Source organism: Kluyveromyces lactis, assembly GCF_000002515.2.
Source record: "Kluyveromyces lactis strain NRRL Y-1140 chromosome B complete sequence".
In the NCBI taxonomy this organism is placed as follows: Eukaryota; Fungi; Ascomycota; class Saccharomycetes; order Saccharomycetales; family Saccharomycetaceae; genus Kluyveromyces; species Kluyveromyces lactis.
Genome location: NC_006038.1, coordinates 437,236 through 459,956, shown reverse-complemented (window position 1 = coordinate 459,956; position 22,721 = coordinate 437,236). Strand labels below are relative to the sequence as shown.

The window sequence follows — 22,721 nt, the reverse complement described above, 5'->3', positions numbered from 1 at the left end:
GATACTATATTATATCATTTACACAGTTTCCAAGATTTCATCCTTGAAACCAGCAACCTTCTTACCTTTTTCTTCAGCAGAAGCTTCACCGTGCAAGGACAACAAGGAACCCAAATCGAATTTTGGTTGTTTCAACAACTTGACCTTTCTGATGTGGACGTTTTGCAATGGGAAGATATCCTTGGTAGCGTTTTCAATTTCCTTGTTAATAACTTCTGGAATCAACTTGGAAGTCAATTGAGCCAAAGTGGAGTTTTGAACTTCTCTGGTCAAGATTTCAGAAATAACCTTTCTGATTTGTCTGATGTGAGAAGATTGAGCGTAAGAAGTTCTCTTGACTTGGTTAGCTTGTTTTCTGGTGAAGGCAATAGCGAAGATTCTCAAAACGTAATCGTCAGAGGTCTTAACGGTAACATTGGCTTCAATCAAAGTTTGCCATTTTCTAACCATAGATCTCAACTTATCAGTGGTGAAATCCATACCGTGGAAGTTGGTCAACAAGTTCTTACCTTGGACTTCGTCAACTCTCAACTTGACCTTTCTGAAAGAGTGGTCTTCAGAACCTTGCAAGTCGGCCAAACAGACTTCGACAACACGACCCTTCAAAGAATCGGAAGCGTTCTTCAAACCAACAGACTTGTTGACCAAAGTCTTACCAACATTTCTGTTTTCAAAGGTGGATGGGGCCTTGATATCGTACCATTCCTTTCTGGTGAATGGGTCGACAACTCTCTTCTTCAAACCCTTCTTACCCTTGGACAATCTCTTGTTCTTACCAACAGCCATCTTGAATAAATGTTTATGGTACTTTTCTGGTTGATCTGCTTACTTTCGATAGAACCAAAGGAAATGATTACACTAACAAAATATAACTGTATCAAATAAAATAGCTGTTACAATAACTATCCAGTATCAAAATCTTATAAATTATTCTCTTCCTGCAATACAAAATTCATATTTCTTCAACTGTTACTATTTCGATAATTCAAAATTCAATATAATTGTCAATCGTCATTGAAAAATGGGACTCGATATTAGGAGGAAGACACCACAGCGAATGAAGCGCAAGCAGGCGAAACGATGGGGCGGGTGGTACGGACCGGTGTGAGAAAGACTGTAGGCGGAATGCCAATGGGAGATGCTAATGGGAATGGTGTAGTGAAGGGAGGGGAAAGGGAGTTACAGTCAGCCAGTGGAGGCTGGGAAGAGATTCCTACTGTGGAGCGTTCTGTCGAGCTAGGCCAGGAATTCCTGCCCTCTCAGCCTAGAGATTGAGCCTAATTTTTCGTGTTAGGCTCACCCGGTCACATGACAGCAGTAAACAAAGTTCCTATTTAGCAAAATATCTTACTGTTATGAAATTTGAAGATACACACAGTATGTATGGATGTAAAACTTATGAATACAATGGTGTCCGGATGTCAAAGCAACACGTGACCGCGAACAACAGTCCCAATGTTGTCATTTTCCATTTCTCATGCTACCATGATTTAAAGGTAAATAATGAGAATCTACACACATATCGGTATGCTCCATAACGACACATAGAAACATACAAATACGTGCTGATATCCAAGTTCAATTGTATCTTTTAAAACATCCTGTGTGCTACAGATATATACACACACAGAGCAGTGAGACAAGTCTACAGATAACACTCTTTTTTTTTTCGTTGCAATGTCTCTGGATAAAGATCGAGTACCGAGCCTTAGACACCAGGTCAAGGTGAAAGTTGGCCTGATAGGTGATGCACAAGTTGGAAAGACTTCTTTAATGGTCAAATACGTACAAAATGTGTTTGATGAGGAATATACGCAGACATTGGGGGTGCATTACCTCGAGCGGAAAGTGGTGCTGGGATCCACAGACGTTATATTCTCCATAATGGATCTTGGAGGTCAACGTGAATTTATCAATATGCTCCCTTTAGTATCCGAAGGTGCAGTTGCAATAGTATTTCTTTTCGATTTGACGCGGCCAGAGACTTTAAATTCGATAAAAGAATGGTACAGACAAGCAAGGGGGTTCAATGATACAGCAATTTCAATTCTGGTTGGAACTAAATATGACCTTTTCGTCGATATGGACCCCGAATATCAAGAAAATGTATCTAGAACTGCGATGAAATACGCTCAAGTTATGAAATCGCCTCTGATATTTTGCTCGACCCAATCATCAATCAACGTACAGAAAATATTTAAGGTCGTGATTGCAAAAGCTTTCAATCTAACTCTGAAAGTACCGGAATATAAACAGATCGGCGAGCCCTTACTGATATACAAATCATTCGGTCCTTCGCGACCTTCTTCTCCAAAAAGACAAGTGCATACCCCTCCGCCATCATCGTAAATCACCTACCTCCTATTACGTGATCAACGGTTTCATCTTGCCCGAAGCGGGAGGGTAAAGAATGAATAAACACGGTAAAATAGTAGTTAAAAAAATGCATCCTTTATTATATCTTTCTATCTTATAATTAAATAGTTGAAAAAGCAGTTTCATATTCTACTTAACCGCTACGCTACATGACAACCTAAGTAGCAATTATAATAGCAGCAAAGGCGTCTTGAAGGCATATACTAAAATGTCTTCAACATTTCATCTTCATGCAAGCATTGCTCCGCATCTTCCATGGAAATATTTAATTTGATCGTCGAGAGCCTCTCATTCTTCAAATATTGCCTTACTACAACACCTGCATCCAATAATTGCAATAAAATATAGTCCCAAGACACGGCCCTTAACTGTTCCTTTGTATCAACAGAATCATTTTGGAATAAAATCCGTTTCAACTCTAAAATGTATTTGTTATTCCCATTGACATCAATGAGGAGCCTCATTTCTTCTACGATATCACCAAGTTGTACGTCAGTTTGCTTCTTCTTAATTAAATTGATTAATGCGTATAGGAAAAGTTTTCCGCTAAATGACAGACCAGATATGAATTGTTGTTCCGGAGAGGTCGAACTTTCGTTTAATGCCTTGGTAATATGCTTAATTTCTACACTCTGTAATTCTTCATTTCCTGTACCATTGCCACTAGTATCTTTTTTGGAATTGACTAGTCGCTCATATCTAAGCCTCTTTAAGTAATCATTTTCCGCATATTCTACCGCTCTTTTGACCACCTTTAAAGCTCTCCGCACATCACCACTGACACTAGCAATTTTTCTTGATGCAATCTCAATGGCATCAGGATTAATCCTAAGTTTTAGTCGTTTATAGTTAGAGAAGTCTTTTCGCTTTTCTTCTTCATCAGTTTCTATAGTACTACTATCCGGAGAGATCATGTACGAACTCCCTGTCTCCGGGTCGACATAGAAACTAGATTCGTTCAAATATTTAAGTCTCAAATTGATGATTGTTCTAAGCTCTTCATGCGTGTAACCAGTGAACATAATTCTAGTAAAACCAATTCTGGACGAAATCTTGTTACCAAGATGGCGTTCGGGGAGATCTAAGGTGTTTGCGACAGCTACAACAATAAGTTTCGCATTTGAATAGGTAGCCCAGTTAAAGAAGTTGTACATTACATCTTGGCTCTTGCTAACTAATGCATCAAGCTCATCCAATAACACAACGATAGGACGTTTTTTCGTAGCTGGAACTTTGTTAAAATAAAACTCCAGAGATTCCATGGCAGCTCCAGATGTAAGCTTTTCTCCAGATATTTTTTGCCAAAAGACTTCATAACTATCACTTGCTTTGACAATCTTTAAACCATTGATTTCAATGTATTGGAATCTTGGAAGTTCTTTTTGGTCTGCAGATGTCATTAAATCCTTAACTACCTCTCGAACCGTCAAAGTTTTACCAACGCCTGGCGTCCCGGCAATGTAAATACTGGTGCTAGTGCCTGCTTCAATTGCACTGTAAAGTGAGAGGTATATACTTGCAAATTCATTTTCTCTTGCCGGAAGATAATTGTCGAAATCAGCAGCTTTGACAATTTCTTCTTTGCTATTCCTTGAGTTCAATTGCTTCTTCACCTTAGAAAAAATAGTCTCCATTTTGCCTTTAGCAGAAACTGTTCTGAATCTCTCCTCTAATGCAGCTATATCCAAATCATTATTATGCCTTTGGAAAATATCGTTCAAGTCAGGAATATCCTTCGGATTCTTATACCGTTTGGAAAATGGAGTATATGCCTTTTTAGCGCGCACTATATTATTCTTAAAGAACTTTCTAGGAGATGAATGAACTGCTGATGGCTGCAATGGAGTCTGTGATTTTACTGGTGAAATGGGTATATCTGGTTTAATAGATCTCACCTTTTTCTTGGCAGGTTCTACAATTGCAAGCTCTTCTGCAGACTGGTAATCTTCAAACTCTTCATCACTGTCCGAAGAGGATGCGTTTGCAAACTCTTCTTTACTTTCGTGATATTCAGATAAATCCGATTCATTATCTGATATAGCTTCCTTTTCGTTAACAATAGTAGATGCAATGCGTTGGACTTCAGCGTTGGTTTTGCTCACTGTTTGTTGAAAGCTTTTTTTGCTTGGTGTGTTGTCGGACTGCAATTTCGTCGCCACTACCTTCTCTCGTGCGTGGACCTTGGATTTATTTAAAGGTTTTGGAAGCTTGGGTAAAGTAATATCACGCAAATACTCCAGAGACACCTTAGGATTCGAGGAACGTATTTTTTCTTCAAAGAAATGTATATCTAAATCCGCCAGATTAGTTCCTGAAGGCAAGCATGCAGATCGACATAAAAACATATTAGAATCCATTTTCCCTTCATTGACAGAGTCTAAATACTCCTTTTCATTTTTAATATTAGCTACAAATTGCAAGTCCCGTAGATAAATCTCTGAAAGCTCAGCTGTCAAATACAATTCGTTCTTTATCGATTGTGACGCGAAGGTTTCCTCAAAAAATTTGTCACCTTTTTCCTTATTAGTCTCATAAAACTCTCCATCAAGCTGTTTATATCTTTCCGCAGCATTGATCTCGTACCAACTCAAATAGTTCAAACACCAGAGTTCTACGTAATTGCTTGTATTCAATCGCACCTCATGGATCATATACGCTGATAACTCGTCTGCACCCTCTACCTTGCACACAATCGTAACACCAGGATAAAGTCTGACTCCATCGTATCGTACCAAATTAATCACTTCATGTTCTGTAGCATCTCCTCTTCTTCTTCGCCTAGGAGTTTCAGCAATGAGATTCCCCTTCAAGTCTGTCTTCTGTATTTCCCATTGAACTTCAAACTCAGCTAACGTTGACGCCATGCCTAATAAACTCGCTACCACGGAATAAAAAGGAAAAATAATCAGATAACCGTTAAAATGCAGTAATTCCTTCCTAAACTAGTAGTAGTTACTTGCTGGCCAAGTATGTTGAAATGACAGCTACCTGTTTCCGTAGCATTCTTTTATCTCATAGCATATTGGTTGTTACACGGTTCCTCTGTTTACTGAATTAAGATCGATCTTGAAACATCAAATACGTGTAAAATGATACATAGTTTTCCCATTCCTGACGTCTAATTTTAAACCTTGAACCCTGGCAGAAACAGATCAAGAGATTTATCTCAAGAGTGATGACATGATAAACAGAATGAATTCTGCCAGTCAATTAACGAAGGTGAAGCAGATAAACACAGAAGAATAAAGGCAGCTGGCCTGCTGGAAAAAAAATTGAACAATTTCCCACGTTGATAGAGTCATACATAAGAAGCTTTTAGGAGCTTTATAAAAAGAAATGAGGTTTGGAAGTGTCTTGGCGAGGAATATATCGTTATGGAAATACTTAAAAGTGACCCTAGGACACCTCAACGCATTTGATAAGATGATGTTATGGCTGCGAGTTATAACTTCAGTGGGAATTATCGTTTTTGTCCTTGTTTTGACTGCTATTTCTGCCGCATCACCAAATTCGTTATATTTAGGACGATTGGACACTTCAAATGTTAACATTTTGCAGGGACTATTTGATAAGCTCAGCAGTTCTGTTGTCAGTGCAAAACTGTCTGATATTAATAACGGAGCAGGACTCACAACAGCAGAGATTCTTTTACTCACGCGGTATGTAGACTCACAGGTCCACGACGTGCCCGATTATATAAAGACAGGAGTTTACGGATGGTGCAGCATGAAACATGCTTCTCAAGAATTATGGCAGCCTGACGGTACTTGGAAGGAGGAACATAACTCTACAAAGGCTATGACTTGTCACAGGGAAGGAGCGCAATACTTATTGAACTATAGAAAGCTATTAGATGACCTAGGTTTGGGAATAGTGTTAAGTTACGCATACGGATATACTTACAACGATGGTGTTTTGGATCACGACAATGCAGAAAGTGCAAAATACAACAAATTTTTGGCTGCTTTGTCGAGAAGAAAAGTCAACATGGTCAATCTACTTTACGTCGTGGCAGTATTGGAAGTTTTCATATTGGGATCGATTGTCTTGTACTACATGATCAGGAATAGACCTGAACAAACCATGAAAACCAAAATCCTCCTGCATTCTATATCACTAATGAAACTATTGGTGTTTATTTGCTCTTTAGTAGCAGTCATAAACTTTACTATACTATCAATCAACATTCGTCAAAAGATTTCGAACGAACTTGATTCGTTTGGGTTTTCATATCATCTTGGAACTGGTTGGTTCACATGCTTGTGGATCTTTGCATTTTTCAATATTATATCGTGTCTCGTCTGGACGGGTTTCGAGTGGTGCATCACGAATAATGATCCGCCAGTGCCAGCGGAAGAGACTTCATCCATGCTTGGCGTACATATGATACCATTGCAAGAATCATCAAGTAGGGACGACGGAAAAGATCTCGACCTCTTGGCACCCACAATCACGCTTTCAAGAACAGAATCGAACCTCACAGCATATAGCAGAGCCCAAAATATGGTCCCATCTAGTACATTCATGTTCTAATGTCATAAAGGAACAGTGTCCTTTCTCTTGGATTTCTTTTGTCTGTCATCTGCCTTCGTCGCAGAGGAATCTTATTTAAGCGACAGCTTTACTCATAAAACACAAAACAGAAAAACTCATATTATTAAGATTTCCAAAGCTTGATGGAACTAGCGTCTATATGTGCTTTCTTATTTATTTCTAGGAGCATATCGTTTACCTCCGTGAGGTGCCGCTATGAGATTCAAATACATCTCTTTTATCATTTTAATTTCGTTCTCATTATTAGTGTGGTTTTCTCATTTATCCAATTTTACGTGTACCTCATCAGCAAATCTTCCAATATGCATGCCTCAATATGTGTTCCATTTCAAAGACGACACTCCAACCTCTAAGGTGCTATTCAGCACCGTAAAGGAGTTTTTTTCTCTATTATCGTTTTTTACATTGGATTTCAACTGGGGAATAGATTTGAGTGAGTTGCAAGATAGATATAATCAATCAAATTTGATAAACATATTTCATCCATCAAATACGTATTATGTGAATGCCTTCGGTTATTGTAAACATCAGGCCCAAGATGAGAAGCTAAACCATTACTGTATAGATAACACAAACGGGCTAAATATAATATCCGTTCTAATTCGTGATTTGGGCTTTCAATTCGGGGTTTTATCGGAGACTAATGTAAAGATAACTGGTGATTCGTTCTGGATCATATACCAGACGTTAATCAATTCCTTCAATAAATTTTTAGAGGATGATAAAAGAGGAAACACTTTATTGAAAATGATCACCCCAAATGATCCGAACGAAATGGAACAATGGAAAACAAGACTATGGTTGATAAACATTTATGATGCTGTCAATGTTGTGTTGAAATGGACAGTAGTAGCTAACTGCATCTTAGCATCTCTATGTTTGATGCTTCTTCTTTTCTGGATGTGGATGCAAATCGAACACAAAAAGACACAAAGTCCAATCAAGCAATTGAATTGGAATATCAATTCAATCTGCTCAATAACTCGGTGTCTGAGTATTTGCAATGCAACAATTACTTTCATCTATATTCTTCACATATTGCTGCTTACCTTCATGATTAATTGTTTCCGTTACAAAAGACTACAAATTATCCACGCGTCTCTCGGAACGGGTGCATGGTTCCACATCGCGAGGTTCTTTGTGGAGCTAATATTTGCGGTGCTATGTTTCAAATGGATGACACCACACTCAGCCATGTCTGCATCAGTAATGAGCGAAACACAATCAACAGCCGTAGAAGATGAAGAAGAAAAAGATACTGAGGATAATTACAGCGCGCTAAATCCTGCTAGTGGGACTACTGCAGTCGATGGATTCCTGCTCACTGTGTAGATATGAACACTAAATATAGTCTTTTATAAACCGTCCATATATCAAGAGCTTTTCATAGGCCTTAGCGCCTACAAATCTACCGCCCTCATAGCTTCCTACTTAATCCCAAAACGATCGGCGTGTTCTCAGTATCGGAAAGTTTCCACTTCACTATCCAATATGAAATTTCGAAATTTCATGGTGAAATCTAATAGTGGAACATTTAAGTTAAGTAACTGAATTGAATGTTAAAGATGCATAAAAAACATTCAGTGTCTGTACCAGCTAACGGGCAACGGTCAAAAATTATTCTCAGCAATGGCAGGTCTTAGGACATTTGATGCGTTCCGTAAGTTCTTTTTTCTCCTATTTATAGAGGCCCCATGTTTGAAATAAAAAGGGCCTTCTCAAATTATATGAGTATACTAACATGCATACCAAACCTATGCGTTGCATTTCTTTATCACCAGCTAAAACCGATGAACAGCATGTGAAGACTTCATCCAAGGGTGGCCTTAGCTCCATTTTGACATATTTGTTTCTCTTATTCATCGCATGGTCCGAATTTGGTAGCTTTTTTGGAGGTTACATTGATCAGCAATATGTCGTGGACGACCAAATCAAGGAAACCGTTACTATTAACTTGGATCTCTACGTGAATATGGCATGTAAAAACATTAGAATTAATGCTAGAGATATTACTGGCGACCGTGGACTCATATCAGAGAACATTCAAATGGAAGGAATGCCATTTTACATCCCTGTGGGCACAAGAGTAAATGAGATGAACAATATTGTTTCACCGGACCTCGACGAAATACTTGGCGAAGCGATCCCAGCCCAGTTCAGGGAGGCTATTGATACGTCTGAGTTAACTGGAAGAGATGATTTTAATGGGTGTCACATATTTGGTTCAGTTCCTGTCAATAAAGTGAAAGGTGAATTACATATCACCGCTCACGGTTGGGGTTACCGGTCTGCCTCTGCCATTCCAAAGGACCAAATAAATTTCAATCATGTAATAAACGAACTTTCCTTCGGTGACTTTTATCCTTACATTGACAATCCTTTAGATAACACCGCCAAATTTTCGGATGAGAAGATCAAAGCATATTACTACTTTACCTCGATAGTACCAACACTTTACAAAAAAATGGGTGCCGAAGTAGATACCAATCAATATGCTTTGAGTGAAACAGAGTACGGAGAATCTAGTAAAGCTACCGGGGTTCCTGGTATCTTCATTAGGTATCAATTCGAACCCATGAAGATAATCATCAGTGATATGCGTATTGGATTCTTCCAGTTTATTATCAGACTCGTTGCAATCCTGTCATTCATCGTTTACACGGCATCTTGGATTTTCAGACTTGTAGACAAGTCACTAGTCCTAGCTCTTGGTCCTAAGTGGTCTCTTCACTATTCAAAAGATCAAAGTCCATCTCATGGGCTTTTAGATGAATAATTTATCTAAAAAGACTGATTACCAAAGAACTTTCAACTGTTATAAACCAGTTGGATAACGTAGCATAAATAGATGGTATGAAGGCATATTAAAGTGGTTCATTTTCAATTGGTTCAAATCTCTCTTTGGTTATAATTACGTACCTGTCGATAAATGCAAAATAGAAAAACAGTAACTTTTAATTATGTGCTTCACTCATGTGACTTCGACTTGATTTCATAAAACAACGATTATCAAGAGACCAATGCCTAACAACTTATCATCCCTTTCAGACACTGCTAACTATATCGACAAAGCTTCAAATGTTGATCCAAAAACAGCATCCCCTTGTTCCACGAATGCTCTCCCTTTAGACCTTCACAAATTAGCCGCCGAATGGCAGAGTGATAAGAAGAAAGAGGAGGTTCAAAGGCAAGTGTTGCAGAATGAATTCTTGAAAAGTGTTAAGGAAATCAGTAAGAGTCTGGTGAAGAATCAAAATGATAAGAGTCCTATATCACAATTAAATTGGGATCAGATGTACGACGTTTCTGCAGAATTAATGGATCAATACAGTAAGGAGATGGAACAGATCTTAGCTGAACTTGATGAGGTATATAAGAAGCATTTCATGTGGCAAGAGGCGGCATTTACTATTGATTCACATAGAGGTGCCACGAGAATAGCCAATGCTGAAATGTGGATGAAATCTAAAGAAGCATACTTACAATACACAAGAAAAGAACTCGATACTTCGGCAAAAGTCATTAAAACCACCATAGAAGATCTTTCCAAGAGATGAAAGTCATTATTTTGCTACCCTTTGTTGTCTGTCCCAACGCATTCGATCAATAATCATCAGCGCCAGGCATACCTTCAAAAATCTGACCATACATTCGGAATCTCGATCCACAAAATGAGATTACGAATCATCCGGGTTCAAGGCAATAACACAGAAGAAACGAAACGGCATCATGCAGACATAACAACTCATCTTGTTACATCCTTCCAATTTTTATACGATTGTTTCATATTTCGGACATTACTGCATATTCAAGTCCTTTTCCGGCAGGACTAATTCCAACATTTGTTTCGCTAAATACGCATCTACTTCAAATTCCATTGTTCTTCAGCAGAATTTCATTATTTCGAGCCGCTTTTTTGTTCTAGAGGCACAGTTTCATCTGCATATTCTTCCAAAAATGCTACCGTTATCGCCTTTGGTATTCCACATTGGTTGTGTTTGCCGTGCCATGCGTGCAAACAATTAGAACAAAACACTATATCATACGCCTTACAGCGTACAATGTTTCATCCAACGTATCATTAACACACCGAGCATCTCACCTAGAATATATATCACATGAATAAGGATTGTACTGGTATATTTCAACAAGGCACCTGGCTTGTGCAACGTTCCGTAGCTAATAATGTCAGCATCAGTTAATATAATCCTTCGAAGAAACCGTAGGGAAGAGCGGGAGCAAACAATGCATCTTCCAAACTATCAAATTTATCAAAAGCACTAAGGTCGATAGGATTATATGAGCATTCAGGACATCATACATTTTCAATTCTTTCCTCATCAATCATAGTATGATAAAATTCCTTCAGGCTTTCTCCACACAACAAGGCTTAGTACAGGGAAGTTTTACCATTTTAGAACCTTTTCTCTATTCAATACAAATGCAACAGTTGAAGTTCGGTCATTTCATACAACGAGATCCCTGCTCACCTTTGATGTTCAGAGAAGTATCTCACTGGTTAGCATCATGACTGGTATAGATGTTTTCTTCGCTGGTCAAAGTCGAAAGAGCAGCATGTGACAACTATCAGGAATAATTTAAACCAATGGAATTTTGTCTTCAACACACGTTTTACCAAACTCGCTTGCCATGTATTTATCTATATTTGTCATGTCATCCTGAGTCATTCATGCTGAGTTCAAAGTCAATTCCGACCCTTCATTGTCGTTTAGCTATGAATCTTTTCTTATAGTGAAAAAGAAACTATTCCCGGACAATTCGTCAACTCCAGGAATCTCTATGATATATTCTATAGTTAAGGTACCGTCTGTAGCTATCATACTAATATCTAATATACCTCGAATGTATGAAGCGAGTTATCTTGGATCAAAATTTCTTTGTGCATTCATTTCATCATTCTAGTTCTTGATTTAAGGATCTTTCACCAGAAGTCATAGAATAACTCTTACAGAACCATTAAATGATTGAAGCATGAAAAAAGCAGTCGATACTTTTACGGGCTTAGCAAAATTATCCTTCTCTCAACCCTTTGAAGTTTAGTTCTCTGGATGGGACCCTTATTCTTTTGTCAAGCCATTTAGATGTACTAAAAATTAAAGAACTAGTCAATCAAACAAAAGAAAGACACATTATTCGACAAATACCGCGAGGAGTGTATATAGTTTTTTATTTATTTATTTGTACTAATACATGATATATGAGTTTTTCATTCCAACTTGGCTTTCTTGGAAGGTCTTTCAGACTTTGAGGTTTCACCTTCTGAATCGGAGGCGGATGCTTCTGAATCAAATTCTTCAGCGACATCGTCATCTTCGTCGGACGCATGGAAATCTTCATCTACAGATTCTTCATCCTCACCTGCAGAACCCATGTTAATATCTACATCATCATCATCGCTGTCTGAGCCGAAGGCAGTCTGCAGTCTCTGTTCTGCTTCCTTATCTTCGTTCTTTACCCTCAAGTTTTTGGACCTCAAGAATGTCTCTAGAAGTTGTTGTTCCTCTTTAGAAATATTAGCAAAAGTAGTAGTACCTCTATTGGCACGCATAACAACTTCCAAATCGAATGTTCTGGCTGATGTAGATGTCTGACCAGCTCTTGAAATATTGACCGCAGCAATATCTTGGAAGGGTATATATAGGGTTGGTTTCGTCAAGAACAAAAACGCATTGTCCAATGGGTATAAGTGGCCTTCATTGACTTTGTATGAACAGGATACCGCGCATTGGTCATACTTAGACTTGTATTCACCAGGAACAATGACTCTTCTTCCTGTCAAACCCTTTAAGACATGACTTAGTACAATGTGAGTTTTAGCATCGTATTGTTTCTTTAGTTTATCCTTGTAAAGCTTTTCGAACTCATCATCTTCCACATTTAGTTGGACTTCTGTTTCCTCGTCCTTCTGGAATTGTAACACCAAGAATGGGTAGGATGTCTGACCTTGACGGATTGGTGGATCAATCGATAAAACCATCAAGTAATGGATGTCGTCAGCTTTTGGCAAAGAGAAGATTCTGTTTATTTGACGATGTTGTAACTTGTACTCATAAGTCTTACCTCTAAGTCTGATAGAGTTTTTGTAGATATCAATGTCGTAACGGCCTCTTGGCGTAGTGAAGAACAGATCCTGGAAAGAAATGATGGCATCACCAGAAATTTCACCGATATCTGCCTTAGATCTCAATTCTTCGTAGAAATATTCTGCTAAAGTCTTCTCTTCTTGAACGTCTGGTTCTTCACTACCCTCTTCCGTCTTAACCTCCGACTTAACACCGTCTTCTGCTTCTGCTTCGTCCTTTACCATGATTTGATCTTGATCTTCATTTTCTTCAACTGTGCCTGGAACATATAACCTCATTTCAACAAGTTCATCACCTGCAGGATTATATGCCTCATTTTGGGTGTCAAATTCTAATGCAATCTCATTTTTTGCTGTTAAATTAGTGTTATTGATGTGCGTGTAAGGGATTTCAAAAGTTGGCTTACCGTTCAATGAAAAAACCATTTCGTTTCTAGCTAAGTCCAATTTACCCCAATTCCAACCACGTAAAGAATGTTCCCTGTGCTCTAATTGCATGTTGAATCTACGTTGGAAGTCATTCTTCAATAGGTTGAAATCCTCTTGTTGGAACCCATCCATTTGAATCAATCCCTTATTCTTAGTACTAATTTTCAATTCGTAGCCTCTACATCCTCTACTCCATTGAACGGAAGAAACCTCATCTGCAGCCAATAGCAAAGGTTCATTATTTTGAGTAGAGGCTGACCCACCTGTAGCGGATGCCTTCCAACCAAGACCTCCTTCAGCTAGACGGAAACGTCCACCGAGCTTGGATTGGTTGTAATAAATTCTATCGAAATCTGTACTCATTCTCCACTATCCCAATATAAGAAATAAAAAGTAGGTATCCAAGACGAAGATCACTAGATTTCAGTAATACTGACCTGTCTAACGTAAACTATGGGCTAACAACTCTGCCTACCGTTAACGGTTTCATATGTCTTCTTATTTGTTCATGTTTTAACAACATCTTAAACACTTTGGCGATTTTTCATTTTCATTTCTAGTAAAGTTTCCAATTCGCGTCACGTTGACAAGAGGTAAGATGGGGGAGTGAACGGAAAAGAGACAGTTTTTACACACGAAGAACTATCAGGTCGAGGCCCACCCCCCTGTTGCCGGAGGAACAATGTATGATACTGCAATTACCGCTAGGTCATAAATTTGGTTAATGTAGGAAGCTGTATATAGTTTGTTATAAAATAATAACTAGGTGGAAAGAATAAAGGAGGCAGCTCATTTGAAAATGAATCTACAATTTGGAATCAACACCCCTGAGGAATTCGACCAAACCGATAGCTCCTGGGTCCGGAATTGCTTCAGTGTCTTCCACGTAAGATGCACGGCCGAACTTGGCTTCTAAGTTTCCTGTAGATTCTGCACCTCCTTCCGCCTTGGAAAAGGCCTTATGGAAGTCCTGAGTTGAACTAAACTCTTTCACGAATGGCTCCAAGGCATCGATCATAGTAGAATCACCTGGCCTAGCTCTAGTATATTTACACAATGTCTCGTATGCAACTTCTAGCGATTTGGCGAAGGCTTCTTTGTCCACCGCATCATTTTCTCCGCATTGTTCAATAATTCCTTTTGAAAGGCCCGAAATGAATATAGAGTACAAACCACCGGATGTACCACCCATTGCGGATTCAATATGATCAGAAATTTCTGCAAGGGTCTGAGACAAATACTTGGAGGATATTTTATCCAAGTTTTCAGTGATTGCCTTAGCGCCAGCTACTAACGTATAACCACAGTCACCGTCACCAACTTGGTTATCCAAATGTGTAATATGAGGTTCACTTTTAATCAATTGATCGGCACCTGCCTTCAACAGCTCCGATAATTTCTCGAAGTCGTATGTTCCAGCCTTTTTAACGTCAATAACATCCTCGAGAATACCCTCGTCATATGTAGGAGATTTACCCATTTCGACATCTTTTATTGGCCATGCTGGCGCCTCTGTATGGTCGTTTAATAAGTCAAGCACAGATTTTACTTCGCTGAACTCCTTCTTGATAGCTCCAGATGACTTTGACGCATTGAACAACGTGATACTGAATCCATTTCCATTGAAAGATGTCATTAAAGTTCCGCAAATACTTTGAACTGGAGTAATGTCATAATTCTTTTGTAAAAAAGATTTCGTGATATCAACGATGGCAGTTAAGATGAAGTTAGACACACCACCTAAATTGTTGACAAGGAGAACTACCTCGTCTTTTTTATCAAAAGATACAAAATGTCTGTCTTCATCCTCTGAATCAAGTAACTTGGGTAGCATATATTTCTCAATCAACTGCTCCAAAGGTGGAATGCTGTCCAAGACTTGAACACCTGGTTCATTATGGATACCCATACCGACTTCCATTTGCTTTTCATTTAATTCCGTCTCAAATGGTCTTCCTGGTACCTTACAATGATCTAATGATGAGCCAATCGTAACTAGATTTTCATTGATGACTTGAGCTACCTTGCTGACACCATCGAGACCATACTTGCCTGAATACTTCTCAGCAAATGCACCGACAATTTTATGAACCAAGGTAGTTCCTGCTAGAGCTCTTCTACCGACTAACCCACCTTTGTTACGACCAACAGCAACGTCATCTCCAATAACAGCAACAGAGCAATTAATTCCAAGGGCTCTGGCCCTTTCAGCAGCCAAACCGAAATGTAATACATCGCCCGTATAGTTCTTAACAATTAATAGAACTCCGTTACTGTTCTTCGAAACAATTTTAATAGCATTTAAGATCTGTTTGGTTGATGGAGATGCAAAGATATCACCACATACAGCAGCACTCAAACATCCTTTACCGACAAAACCAGCATGGGTAGGCTCGTGACCGCAACCGCCACCAGAAATTAAAGCTACCTTGTCTTTTTCGGTGTTTCGGAAGATGATCTTCTCTTTCAAGATCAACTCAACATTGGGATTAGTGTCTGCAAAACCTTTCAAGCTAGCAGTTAATGGATCGGAAAGTTCAAAGGATTTGATTTCGACAGACATTTTTACACCGGATTATAATATCTTGGAGTTTGATATTCTTCTTATGATTCACAGAAAAACACTTTCTTACCTATCAGGTACTACACTCTAATTCAATGATGGTGAGGATTTGTATAAACTATTCACGAACTGTCTGTTTATATACTTCAGGAATGTGCAAAAGGAACCTACTGATCAAATGCCATCTATTTATTCCCTTAAAACTTAACAAACGTCACAGTCACATGATCACACACTAAATTCTAATAGATATGCGGTGCTAATACAAACATTTTGCTATTGAGGTAGAAACAAATTTACGATAATGTAGAGGTTTCCGGATGAAGGTATATCCGGTTACTCAAATATGTTCCATTGTAGTGCATTGTACTGGAAAGTAGCCGATTTTATTGGTACGTAGTGATTGTCCGTACCACCAGACTTCGGCTTCCTTCCTGTAGATCTTAATCACATCTTCCTTTCGAAGAGACAAACTATTTTCAGAGTCTTCTTCTGTTGGGACAAAATCTGCAATTGCTTTACAATATTGGGGACTATGTTTTTGGTATGGGTCATTGTACGTCGCTATATCATCTTGCTCAGTGCTCACCTGTTTCTTAGCGTCTAAACTTACCCTCTTGTAGAACAATTCGTAATCTATAATGCCAAGATGTTTCACCTCAGTGGCTGCTCCATCAAACTGTTCGTGGAATTGGCTCACCAATCTACTATTGGCAATGTCAATGTACTCTAGCATTTGCAGTGAATTTGGCGATAAGTCATCAACTACGCCGTTAGAGTTTTGTGTCTCCATTACGATACGGCGAACCTCAGAACATGTCCCAATGAAGGTGTACATGTTGTAATAAAACGAATATGTAATGTAATAGTGGTTCAAGAACCAGTCTTGAAAGAATTTATTGGTCATTTGTAAGAAGATCCCAAGTTCCGAACGAAGTTGTTCATTTAATGGCTCGTAAACTTTCAAAGCTTTATCGTATTTTCCTTCAATCTTAATCTTCTCATTCTCATACTTGAGCCCAGGAGTCCGGAGCTTTTGTGGAGTGAGACCAGTTAGCTTATGCCTTAGTGAATCTACCTTGTACGAGGCTAAATCTCTTTTATCTATCGTATTTTGAATGTTACCACAAGTCGTGTGAAATGCCTGTATCGGTTCAATGACATTATGTTCGAATATTGGTAGATCCGCCTCGATCTTATCCTTGATGATTTTAAATCTTTTAGAAAGGCTGGTGAAATCCCTTCTTATCTCATCTTCTGTGAATTTAACGTCATATATATTCCCAAATATTTCAATGCTACGCTCAAAATGTTCCAATAGCGCGCGGGTGTTGTTTTCAAACTTATTACAATCCTTTACTAAACGACTACTGCAACCATGTATTGCTTCGAACCTTGATTTAAGATCTTCCACAAATTTATCCTTTGTTCTTGGACCCGTATAAAGTTTGCATTTAAGTTGTTGCGGAGTTTTTAGCACTTTATCACTAAATGAACTAAGCTGCGCCTTCAAATTATCTGTCTTCAATTCCATGTCAAACTCGTTAGTCAATGTGAATTCAACTGACTAGCATAAAAAGAGCTTTCGAAGATGTGTTTGTAACCATCTGTTCACAGTGTATAGCTTCTCATGTACTACTCATATTCTGTCACAAAAAACCCAAAATACTTCAAAACTGTCGCTCGACAAAAATTATCAGCACACCAAAATAGAATATAAAAATAAGATATACATATGCATAGATGGTAGCTCTATGGATGACCTGGGTTAGTGCCTGGCCAGGCAAGAATGGGTCTACGACCTTGCTTACCAGTGGTTTCCTTTTCATCGTTTTCGTCCAATAGTTCATAGACTTTCCTTGAAGTTTCATCAATTGCGGCCAGTTCTTGTTTGAAACTAACTAGTAATTGATATAAGGCTTTTATCAAGTTATCTTTCAAAGTTTTATCTGATATTGTCGCAGTTTGTAACATTTTCTTTAGTTTCGTTACCAAAGCATAACTTTGTTTGCATTCTTTTTCACTTCTTTCCGCTATCATGCTAGGATTAAGAACAACCAATGACGCATAATATAACATAACATAAATATGTGTAGGGAAGAACTGGAAAATTTGTGTGAGGTCTTTATCTTTAGTTGCCAACTTGAGTAGTGCCAAGGCTGATGAACGTGAAATTTCCTTCGTAGCAGACAGCTCCGTACTGTCTGCTGATTCTTTAATTTCGGAACTATTAGAGTGCGGATGCCATAGCTTAATAAGCTCAACATTTTCTAAACTATCCAGCAGGGTGGATTTCTTGCCCTGCAATAGGGCCTTTGTGTTGATATGCATTCGAGCAAAATTGTAATATAATAATGTTGATTTGAAGCACCACGGGTCATTCTGAACTTTTATGTTTTGTAACGCGATAGTCCAAGAGATCATCCATTTATCAAGATCCATATTATTAGTCCATGGGATGCCAAACTTCTCTGTTGGTAAAAGAGTCATTGTTGCCTCCAACGATTCATCATGCAAAGAAGGCGAACGTGTATTTTTATTATGAAAGACAGACTCCATTGCCATGTGATATTCAAGTTGAGTAAGTAGCCGTAGATCTTGCAAGGTGGTATGACTCAACTCAAGCTTCTCGCTTCTGACTTCATTTAGCAATTCTAACTGTTTGTGAGTTGCAGTATGTTTCTTTCTTTGATCGTATTCCAACATTGCCTTCCTGAAAAACTGACCTCCTGACGAGTTCTTCTCTATTCCGTCTATAATAATTCTCCTAGAATCTTTGATTAATGGTTCCATGTCCTTATAAATCGAAGGGCTCTTGTGAGAAGTTAAATTCTCACTTCCATCTAAAATATAGAGTAAGTACCATAGCTTCTCAAACTGAGGAGAATAAAGCTGGTCAACCCTCCATACTCTTGCCAAATGTAATGCTAACGAACTAAACATCTTGCTCGATGACAACCATAATGACGCAATTATTAACCCCAAAATCGTGTGTTCTACATTTAATTCAGCATCTGTGGGAAGAAGTAACTGTGATGCAAACCAATGCAATGATGAATGCAACTCATGGAATTTATAATCAAGTTCTGGGTGATGACAACAAGCTATCGTACAGATCGAGGCTAAGAGCAGCGGAGAATCGGACCATAAGGATTGTACACTAACACCTCCTAAAGTAAAACCAAATAAATGAGGGCTAAAGTATTGAATAAAATAATCTAGCAAAACTTTTGCCTGTTCCTTCGTAATCGAACCAGCAGTTCTAAAGTCTGTGACAGTGACCTTTCTGTTGTCAATTATTTCATGATGAGTACTAGTAGTAACGCTACTCTGCTGTTGTTCATTAAAGGTGGGGTTTCCATTACCCCGCAAAGGCGGTATGGAAGTTCCATTTGAAAATTGGAGCGAAGAATGAGACTGCGGTTGCTGTTGCTGTTGCTGTTGCGGTTGCGGTTGCAGAGGCAGTTGCTGCTGCCATTGTGACGTTTCTAAAGATTGTTCCAACTGAGATAAGTTCGGCAGCTTTACGGCATTTCGTCTATTATTTTTCTGCGAAGATAAAAAGCTTTGGGTCAACCTGGCTTGTGAATTGATCTCTTTTTGCATTTGTCCCATTCGTGATTGCTGTTCTATATTATTTTTGTACAATGCGGAAAGCATTGTCTCAAGTAACGATTCAAAATTATTCAACCTATTATCAATATTGTTTGTCCAGGAATCGCCATTTTCTCTTGAAGGGGGTGCTACCGGCTGTCCACCTGCTTGTGGTATTGTCCGATTACTTGTCTGGCTGCCCATTCCATGCACTGGTGGCACAACTGGAATTATATTTGATATTCTATGGGGCACTGCCATTCCATTCCCCGGAGCTGGTACAGGGGCAGGTACAGGAACCGCTGGGGGAACCGGCACCGGTACTTGCACCCTTCGTACGTCTCGTACGAACTGACAGTGGATACCGAGTTTCAAACACCTTTTGCAAGGTAAAGCTTCGGTATATTCACATTTAACCTTCGATAGTTTGCATGATATGCACGGCTTCGTACGTTTCTTGACTTCATTTACCATTTATCAGAATAGAAAAAAAAGAATAAACCTGTTTCGAAGCAGGTAGAAAAGCTTATCTGATATACCTTGAGAATATTGAGCTCAGTTTAGCAGTTACAACCATATGATTGTTGTAGTCCTTAGTAACTATGCCGTTCCTTGCTTCTTCCATACATCAACGATAGTTCATCAAGTGATTTCATATTGAATGCGAAGATGTTCCGAAACCTGAGGTCCGCATTTTTTTTCAGGAGGGTCCAAAAATAGTGAATTGGCCCAGAAATAGTTTTTCTTGGGGGTAAAGTTTCGTTAAGGGACAATCAGCCATCTTGCAACAAGAAAGCCAGTCATTCAATTTGAAAGGTACATATCTTCGTTTACATTTGATAAGGTGTTTATATGGTCAAGTACTGGATACAGTGTAACAGTTCACTTCGTTGCAGCAGCCAAAAATAAAAAAAAGAGAGAGAAACGCTTTGGAAATGGTGAAACAGGCATTGAAGGACTTTTTCGGTCCTAAGAGGTTATACTTCGTATGTGGGAAAGTGTACCAAGATATGCATTTCGCAAACCGGATAGTGCATTGGTTTGCACAACACGAGTTATCTGTGATTCCGGTGAATCCGAAAGGAGGAGCTTTAGATCTCAGTGTAGATTCAATCTCGAAGAGGTTTGCCAAGCAACAACTTTTGACCATCGAGACCACAATTGCGGATGGATTAGCCAACTACGGAAAGCGAGATGAGATCGATGGAATCAGTGTTGCATTTGTAACACCACCACCCGTAACTTTGAGTATTTTGAAAGAATTGAAAAGTATATCGAAACCCGTGATTTCTGTGTGGTTCCAACCGGGATCCTGGGATCTAGATTGTGTTAACTACGCTGTCGAAAGTCTCAAAATCCCTGAGGAAAGAGTCATCAATGATTGTATACTAATCAAAGGGCACGCAAATTACGTTAAGAGCGAGTTATAGTATTTATCTAAGTTACAATTTTATCCTCTATATCAGTTTCCAATATGACCATCCCGACAGAGGGATATTTCGATTCGAAGAATCGATACCATTCTGCCAGTTTAGCCATTTGCGATTCGTCAAATCCAGAAACGTCCCAATGGCAAGGAGTACTATACGCATGGTAATCGAATATTCCGAACTGGAAATTGTTGGAACAATCCGTGCCTGTAAACTTCTTATAAGCACCCCAAGCACCATAGAACCGGGGAGACGAAGAAACGTCAAACACGGTCCTATTGATTGCTAATAAGATTGGTTGGTCGTTTGACTTACTGTTATCACCTGAGAACCGACTCAACTCCTGTAAAGTGAAGTTATACGGGATAGTATAATTGTGTGTAGACCAGTAGCCTAACCCTATACCCGCTGTGCCAACTCGGGACCACCAATCAAAAGTTGGAAGCCACCAGTATCCCGACACACATTTCACAGTTAGTTGTGAGGCTAACAGGACACCAAACAACACCCGAATCGCATCCAGCCATCCGAAATGGCCATCTACCTCGTCTTCAAGATGAGGCGTTTCATTAACACTTGCATAACCTGACATATCGGATGTCGACCTTCTTTCTCTACATGCTGAACTCAGTTTGCACTATACTGAATCTCTATGAATAATAATGAAAAATCAAAAACAACGAACCAGACGAAATTCGAGTATGAAAGCAGTAAAGAATTCCAGGATTTCATAGAAATCCTGGAATTCAAGATTCGGCGATTCCTTTTTTTTACCAAACGAACGATATTAGCGTTTAACGTTTTTTTTTGGTTCTTTTTTCGTTTTTGTGGCAAACACGCAGCCGCACCATGTTCCCACAGGAACCGGTCTTCGACCAATGATGTTACGCTGTTTCCCTACATCTTCGACTGTGTTTCCAACTTCTCTGCTTTTACAACCCTTTGTTCGGAAAAACTCAAGCAAGCTTAAAACCCTGTGCATGGAACGGTGGCAAAAACCCGCAAAAAGCTTTGAGAAGAACTCCCCATGCCCAGAACTTCTAAGCACAGATTTTTGCTGAGAAAAAAAGAACCAACTCTTCAACGCAGCACAGAAATTAAAGAAGAGCGCTTGAAGTGAGGGGCACCGAGTTCATCTCGGTGGTGCCTTAGATCATCAACAGTTCCTCAAGAGTACGAAATGTCTTGCTGGATCGGCCGATTGTGAATTATGGCTGGTTTCACTCTGTTTCCAGTTTGGAGTGGCAGATGCAAGACCAGATTTAAATATCCAATATATGCATGAGTGATGTTGAAAAGGGACACGGGAGTTAAGGTGATCGAAAGGCGTTTTACTCTCAGGTGTGGTACGAGAGATTGCGTATTGCCGTGCGCCAGTTTTTCGGTATGTAAATTGTGTTTTCTATTCTAGCCTTTCGTTTTATTTTCCTAATCTGGCTCTTCTGGTCTCAGCCCGATGTCTCTTCCTTTTTCCCTTCCGACCCACCCACCCACTCATCAATCTCTGTTACAGTTGCTATATATTGTTTATTTCTATTATTATTCTTTTTCATATGCTGTCGGTGGTAATAAGTATTGTCGATACACTAGACCCTGAAGGTAAACAAGCTTGCCCACCGTCAGTTGTCTTGTAACTGTTCCTGTTTTTGAGTCGTGCAGTTGTTTAACATCT

At 39.0% G+C, this 22,721-nt stretch overlaps 13 protein-coding genes across 13 annotated transcripts; 6 read left to right on the top strand and 7 right to left on the bottom strand.

Annotated features, from left to right (window-relative positions):
• Positions 1–18: 18 nt before the first annotated feature.
• On the bottom strand, positions 19–786 carry RPS1B (40S ribosomal protein eS1; the record flags this gene model as incomplete). Its single annotated transcript, XM_451759.1, has 1 exon — positions 19–786. One exon carries the CDS (start codon positions 784–786, stop codon positions 19–21), a length of 768 nt encoding a protein of 255 aa, XP_451759.1.
• An 891-nt stretch (positions 787–1,677) lies between these two features.
• On the top strand, positions 1,678–2,349 carry TEM1 (Ras family GTPase TEM1; the record flags this gene model as incomplete). Its single annotated transcript, XM_451758.1, has 1 exon — positions 1,678–2,349. The coding sequence occupies one exon, from the start codon at positions 1,678–1,680 to the stop codon at positions 2,347–2,349; it is 672 nt and encodes a 223-aa protein (XP_451758.1).
• Positions 2,350–2,579: 230 nt separating this feature from the next.
• Positions 2,580–5,240, bottom strand: ORC1 (origin recognition complex subunit 1; the record flags this gene model as incomplete). Its single annotated transcript, XM_451757.1, has 1 exon — positions 2,580–5,240. One exon carries the CDS (start codon positions 5,238–5,240, stop codon positions 2,580–2,582), a length of 2,661 nt encoding a protein of 886 aa, XP_451757.1.
• A 472-nt stretch (positions 5,241–5,712) lies between these two features.
• ECM7 (Ecm7p) lies at positions 5,713–6,909 on the top strand (the record flags this gene model as incomplete). The annotated part of the gene is made up of 1 exon (XM_451756.1): positions 5,713–6,909. The coding sequence occupies one exon, from the start codon at positions 5,713–5,715 to the stop codon at positions 6,907–6,909; it is 1,197 nt and encodes a 398-aa protein (XP_451756.1).
• Positions 6,910–7,125: 216 nt separating this feature from the next.
• On the top strand, positions 7,126–8,262 carry SMA2 (Sma2p; the record flags this gene model as incomplete). Its single annotated transcript, XM_451755.1, has 1 exon — positions 7,126–8,262. One exon carries the CDS (start codon positions 7,126–7,128, stop codon positions 8,260–8,262), a length of 1,137 nt encoding a protein of 378 aa, XP_451755.1.
• A 297-nt stretch (positions 8,263–8,559) lies between these two features.
• On the top strand, positions 8,560–9,706 carry ERV41 (Erv41p; the record flags this gene model as incomplete). The annotated part of the gene is made up of 2 exons (XM_451754.1): positions 8,560–8,590; positions 8,712–9,706. 2 exons carry the CDS (start codon positions 8,560–8,562, stop codon positions 9,704–9,706), a joined length of 1,026 nt encoding a protein of 341 aa, XP_451754.1.
• Positions 9,707–9,950: 244 nt separating this feature from the next.
• On the top strand, positions 9,951–10,487 carry GMC2 (Gmc2p; the record flags this gene model as incomplete). Its single annotated transcript, XM_451753.1, has 1 exon — positions 9,951–10,487. One exon carries the CDS (start codon positions 9,951–9,953, stop codon positions 10,485–10,487), a length of 537 nt encoding a protein of 178 aa, XP_451753.1.
• A 1,670-nt stretch (positions 10,488–12,157) lies between these two features.
• POB3 (FACT complex subunit POB3) lies at positions 12,158–13,825 on the bottom strand (the record flags this gene model as incomplete). The annotated part of the gene is made up of 1 exon (XM_451752.1): positions 12,158–13,825. One exon carries the CDS (start codon positions 13,823–13,825, stop codon positions 12,158–12,160), a length of 1,668 nt encoding a protein of 555 aa, XP_451752.1.
• Positions 13,826–14,267: 442 nt separating this feature from the next.
• DAK1 (dihydroxyacetone kinase) lies at positions 14,268–16,025 on the bottom strand (the record flags this gene model as incomplete). The annotated part of the gene is made up of 1 exon (XM_451751.1): positions 14,268–16,025. One exon carries the CDS (start codon positions 16,023–16,025, stop codon positions 14,268–14,270), a length of 1,758 nt encoding a protein of 585 aa, XP_451751.1.
• A 340-nt stretch (positions 16,026–16,365) lies between these two features.
• Positions 16,366–17,559, bottom strand: KLLA0_B04862g (BAR and SH3 domain-containing protein; the record flags this gene model as incomplete). Its single annotated transcript, XM_451750.1, has 1 exon — positions 16,366–17,559. The coding sequence occupies one exon, from the start codon at positions 17,557–17,559 to the stop codon at positions 16,366–16,368; it is 1,194 nt and encodes a 397-aa protein (XP_451750.1).
• A 218-nt stretch (positions 17,560–17,777) lies between these two features.
• Positions 17,778–20,093, bottom strand: KLLA0_B04840g (Zn(II)2Cys6 transcription factor; the record flags this gene model as incomplete). Its single annotated transcript, XM_451749.1, has 1 exon — positions 17,778–20,093. The coding sequence occupies one exon, from the start codon at positions 20,091–20,093 to the stop codon at positions 17,778–17,780; it is 2,316 nt and encodes a 771-aa protein (XP_451749.1).
• Positions 20,094–20,554: 461 nt separating this feature from the next.
• KLLA0_B04818g (CoA-binding protein) lies at positions 20,555–21,049 on the top strand (the record flags this gene model as incomplete). The annotated part of the gene is made up of 1 exon (XM_451748.1): positions 20,555–21,049. One exon carries the CDS (start codon positions 20,555–20,557, stop codon positions 21,047–21,049), a length of 495 nt encoding a protein of 164 aa, XP_451748.1.
• A 7-nt stretch (positions 21,050–21,056) lies between these two features.
• On the bottom strand, positions 21,057–21,641 carry KLLA0_B04796g (uncharacterized protein; the record flags this gene model as incomplete). The annotated part of the gene is made up of 1 exon (XM_451747.1): positions 21,057–21,641. One exon carries the CDS (start codon positions 21,639–21,641, stop codon positions 21,057–21,059), a length of 585 nt encoding a protein of 194 aa, XP_451747.1.
• Positions 21,642–22,721: the final 1,080 nt, after the last annotated feature.